The sequence below is a fragment of the Nicotiana tabacum genome, chromosome 8 (assembly GCF_000715075.1).
Source record: "Nicotiana tabacum cultivar K326 chromosome 8, ASM71507v2, whole genome shotgun sequence".
In the NCBI taxonomy this organism is placed as follows: domain Eukaryota; kingdom Viridiplantae; phylum Streptophyta; class Magnoliopsida; order Solanales; family Solanaceae; genus Nicotiana; species Nicotiana tabacum.
In genome coordinates this window covers 186,988,086-186,993,515 of record NC_134087.1, presented here as the reverse complement: position 1 = coordinate 186,993,515, position 5,430 = coordinate 186,988,086, and the positions used below count along the sequence as shown (strand labels likewise).

The 5,430-nt window shown below is 36.8% G+C and overlaps 1 protein-coding gene across 2 annotated transcripts; it reads left to right on the top strand.

Annotated features, from left to right (window-relative positions):
* Positions 1-2,470: 2,470 nt before the first annotated feature.
* LOC107776411 (pentatricopeptide repeat-containing protein At2g20710, mitochondrial-like) lies at positions 2,471-5,397 on the top strand. Of its 2 annotated transcripts, none has more exons than XM_016596305.2 (2): positions 2,471-2,854; positions 3,997-5,397. In XM_016596305.2, exons 1-2 carry the CDS (start codon positions 2,573-2,575, stop codon positions 5,176-5,178), a joined length of 1,464 nt encoding a protein of 487 aa, XP_016451791.1. In that variant the 5' UTR covers positions 2,471-2,572; the 3' UTR covers positions 5,179-5,397. The 2 variants fall into 2 exon arrangements, with proteins under 2 accessions (XP_016451791.1, XP_016451792.2); XM_016596306.2 differs by having other exon boundaries at positions 2,718-2,854; positions 4,044-5,397.
* Positions 5,398-5,430: the final 33 nt, after the last annotated feature.

Genomic DNA, 5,430 nt, shown 5'->3' with positions numbered 1-5,430 from the left:
AGGAATTGCTTCAATAAGTTTGTATATTAAGAATTTTTAATTTAGGTTTAACATTATTTGTCGATTTCATCATTATGGTCCATAAAATTTTTAAAATTCATGAAATTTGCTAGTATTGTCACTTTTCTTTGGATATTAAAACTTGACCTTTTTCTATACTGAAGAGCAATTTAATAATTAATAATATATTAAAGTAACCAAACTGATCATTGGCCACTTAAAATAATATTTTCTTTTGAAAAAAATATTATTGGCTACAAAAAACTTTCTTAGTTCGTTGTTAATTAAGCAAAAGAAAAACTAATATTGTCATACTACATGCATATCAAAGATATAAATTCTAGTTGATATGGATTGGTAAATGAGCAATCTAAGGTTGGAAAATGGGAATTATATTTAATATTCTTTTAGTTTTTACTTTTGTAAATATTTAAATTTGAATATAATTATTTTTCGGCCCATGGGCCGGCCCAGGCCCAACCTCGGTCAAGCCTCAAGGGCCAGCGGATTGATTTGGGCCGCGCTTATAAGCCTCAATTTTAAATGGGCTGAAAAAATCCCAACCAACCCGACCCAAGTAGCGAGCTGGATCGAGCTGGCCTCACGGGCCAAGCCCATTTTGACGGCTGTAGGTGCATCCATTAACCATTGTATATTCAACTTGGATACACATATATTTATAAGTATTTTTCAAAAATATAACACTACTATATATGATCTAGGAAGAGGAAAATGGGTTCATGTGCCTTATGGAACCCCTCCCCCTAGATATGCCCCTGATTTTGCCCCCAAGGCTTAAGCATATTGAAATAAATTACCTTATGCATTTTATCTTTGTTGAAACTTATACCCTAATAGAACATTAAAGAAATTGTCTTAAATTTAATTTAACCACAATTTAAATACTTAATCAAACACCAATATATATATATATATATATATATATATATATATATATATATATATATATATATATATATATATATATATATATATATATATATATATATATATATAAAGTAAATAGAGACTAGGGGTTGTACTAGTATATAAAATAGAAAAAGTTGTCTCCGTTGACTTATAAATCATGGATTCGAATCGTAGAAGCAGTTTCTAGTGCTTTCATTAGTATAAGATGTCTACATCACACCCTTAGAGGTACGACCTTCTCCCGACCCTATGAATACGAAATGCTTTTTGCACTAAGCTGTCCTCTTTTTTACAAAATGAAGGAATTTTACTCACTAAAAAACTCCAAAAAAAAAATTTCAATCTCCAAATGTATGAAAACGTTAAAATAAACAACATATGACATGTACAACTAATGTTTAAAAGGTATTTTGGAAGCGAGTTTCTAGGCAAGCCTCGGGCGAGGGCACCAGTGGACAATCTTCAGGGCGTTCGATTAGGCGTAAGTCCTACCTTTTAGGCGTTCATTTGGGAGTGGGGTTGGGGGGGGGGGGGGAGGGTTAAGCTTATAGAGCTTTTCCAAATTGGAGCCAAAATTTCTTAATAAATCCCTTCTTATACCTAAATGCTTAAAATTTAACTCAATAAAATTCTCAAACTAAAAAAAAAAAAAAAACTCGAATGATGGTCCTGGCTGCAACTACGGCTATCTATGGTCATTAAATGGGTGTTATGGAGATATGAGAATACTGAAATATTATGAATACATGTATATCGAACTGAACGAGCACGACGACGACAACGACAACGACCCAGTATAATCCCACAAGTGGGGTCTGGGGAGGGTAATATGTACGCAGACCTTACCCCTACCCCGAAGGGTAGAGAGGCTGTTTCCAGGAGACCCTCGGCTCAAAAAAAACAATAGGAGATGATATATTAGTACCATAGAAATGCGTAATAAAAATAACAACAATAACAACAACAATATATAAGAGATACGAAATATGGAATACAAGATACAAAATACGAAATACGAAATAGATGGCTGGTATAGTACAACTAGAAGGGAAAGCCCTGCATCAATAGACGACCAATGACATTCCTAGTCTAACTCCTAACTGGATAGTCTCCCTCTATTGCACTGTAGAAATATTCACACTCTCCCCTAACCTACAACCTTAATGCTCGACCTCCATAATTCCCTATCAAGGGTCATGTCCTCCCCAATGCATTCAGAGGAGGAGTACTGATGCACCGGTGAAGAGGTGTGAGCGACTGGCTGTAGTGGGCACGCGGCCATGCATCTTCGCATTTTTCACTTTTTCAAGTACGAAAATAAATCTTTTATAGTGTTCAAGTACAGTTTAGCATGTTTATATATATATATATTTTTTCTAATAATTTTATAATTCTCTTAAATTTTCTATAATTTTGTAATGTATTTTGTACTAGTTATATATTTATCTTATTAATTTATTAAATTTTAAAATTTGAATGTCAGGGGGCTTACGCTGGCGCCTCGGGCGATACAGTACATATAAAACCCTCGTTTACGCCTGGGCCTTTTAAAACACTGTGTACAGTTTGCAAAATTCCATTTTCCTTTCTTTTGCTCGCTCGGGAAAAGTTGTGATCAGTGAGAAATTTACAATCTCTAAATATGGTGAAGCTTCTCCAGCAGAGTGTTGCTGGTCTGAAATCATGGTATAAATGTAACCCTACTTCACTTATGGTATTCAGATTTTCTACCAATTCTCAAACCCTAGCATCTTCTTCAGAGGAAGACAATCTCAGAAAGCTAGTACGTTATACACCCTCTACTGTGTCCGTTATACCAATAATTAACCAGTGGGTTAATGAAGGGAAGACCGTGGATTATGAGGACCTCAAGAAAGCTATCAAGTATCTCCGGGCAGTCAGGCGCTTCAACCATGCTCTCCAAGTATTTCTCTCTCCCTCTAAATTGCTTTGTTTATTTAGTTTAATTTTGAAACGGGTCGACAGGGATGTGGTAGGATGTCCCTGAACCCGGTCAATGACACAAATGAGCTTCAAAGGAGCTAGTCGTGAACTTGTGACCTGTAGGTTAAACGGACCAATTGGCAAAAATTTTGACTTTTGATCGAGGTTTGCCCATTGGTAAGATAACCTGCCCCAAATGCCAAAAGTTAAAGACCACCTCTTATGGTGTCCTATTTTTGCCATTTTTTGAACCCTACCCATTTAATTCTAGAAGAGGACCAAGTGCACAAATAGCCAAAACTTACAAATTGTTTAAAATATAGCCAGAAAAACTTCAAACTCGACCTTCACGCAGAAGTTAGGATCTGGAAATTCAAAACTGTCTGAAGTTTGATTTTCGTAGTTCAAGCTTCATACCTTGGAGTGAGACGACTGACGAGGGTCTTTCGGAAACACCCTCCCTACCTTCACAAGGTAGGGGTAATGACTGAGTACATACTACCCTCCCCAGACCCCACTTATGGAAATATACTCGGTATGTTGTTGTTGTTGTTGTAAGCTTCACACCTTGGAGTTTGAAGTTAGACTCTGCATTTCAAAATTTAGACCAGAGTGTCTTAAGAGGAGGGAGAGGTCTGAAGTTTGCCAAAGCTTGCTAAACTTTCATTAGTTTTTAAAAAGCTGGATATGTGGAGGGAGAGGTCTGAAGTTTGCCAAAGCTTGCTAAACTTTCATTAGTTTTTAAAAAGCTGGATATGTTTTATATCTACTGAGTGCTTTTCTTTCATTATATCATAGAGTTTACTTCATGATCACTGTGTCAAGAACGCTTTGCCAATGAAAGGTTTAGATTTGATTTTTTGTTCATTGACGCTATCGTAAAAATATTCTCAATAATCTGAAGCAAACTATGTAACATAAAATAATATTTTAAGAAGGAAAACTAAATTCAAGCATGCAAATTAGGATTGAACAACCAGAGCTGACTCAGCCATGACTGCACTCACTTAAATTTAAGTGCCAAGTTGGTCTTAGTTCCGACAGAACCCTTTTTCCACCCTTTCCCCCTTGTTTATGTGTTGTGTCCAAATTCAGTTTTCTGCTTCTTATTTTTTATCTCAGATTTATGAATGGATTAACAACTCAGAGCATCCTCATTTATCATCTAGAGATGTTGCAGTCCGACTGGATTTGATATCAAAAGCTCGTGGATTGGAAGCAGCAGAGGAGTATTTCGCCAGCATTCCAGATACTCTTAGAGCTTCTTGTGTGTATATCGCTCTTTTGAACTGCTATGCTGATGCAAAATCATTGATAAAAGCGGAAGATACAATGCAAAAGATGAGGGATCTGGGGAATGCTGACTTAGTGACTTACAATGTTATGATGAACCTTTATGCTAAAATGGGAGACCTTAAGAAACTACACTCGGTAGTGCAAGAGATGGAAGATAAGGGAATTGCTGGTAATGCATTCTCCTATACTATCCGCTTAAATGCGTATGCATCTGTTCCCGATATTAAGGAGATGGAGAAACTTTTGATGAAGATGGAAGAAGATCCGCTGCTGATTGAATGGAATGGTTATGCAGTCGCTGCCAAGGGCTACATGAGAGCTGGTGATGTAGAAAAGGCTTCAGAGGTATTGAATAAATGCGAGCATCTAAGTAAGGAGAAAAATGCAAGGCTTGCTAATGAAGTCATTCTTTCCCTCTATGCTAGTATGGGAAAGAAAAATGATGTCTATCGTATTTGGAACAAATTAAAGAATAGACGTAAGGTCTGCAGTTCAAGTTATCTTTCCATGATAAGTGGACTGGAAAAGTTAGATGATATTGATGGTGCAGAGAAGATATTTGCCGAGTGCGAAGCGAAAGAGGTATATTTTGACATTAGAATTCCAAATTTGCTCATAGCCATCTACTGCAGAAAGGGTCAATTGGGAAAGGCTGAATCCATTATGGAAAGACTCTTGGAGAGTGGGAAGAGGCCAAACTATAGAACGTGGGATCATCTGGCGCTCGGATATTGTTTACACCATCAGACGGAGAAGGCAGTTGAAACATTGAAGAAAGCAATCTTCGCAAGTGACCCACTACAGAAGCCAAATATTCACAGTTGGCCTTCGTGTGTTGATTACTTGCAGTCAAATGGAGATACTGAAAGAGCAGAAGAGATTAAAAAATGGCTTGAGGAGCGAGGTCTCTTCTCAGCAGAGTGTGAAAGGTCTGATAACTGTATTAGAAATGGAAATTGTGGGTCTGAAGAACTTTATGAAACAGAAGAACTTGAGGAGACTGGGTGACGACAATAGGAACATCTCTAGGGTACTTGATGGAGAATTACTTGTTTGAGGGTGTTAGATTAGAATATTAGAACTGTTAATTTCTTAAATAGAGTGAATGTTACATAAGTCGGGAAATTACTTGTTATTTTTGTTTTGCTCTTTTTTCAGCCTAGTAAGGTCCTTTCAAGATTATTTTCTTCATACTTAATCAATAGCAGCTCCAGTTTTTTTTACTAACAGGACATTTCTGATTCAATTCTTCGTCTGCCC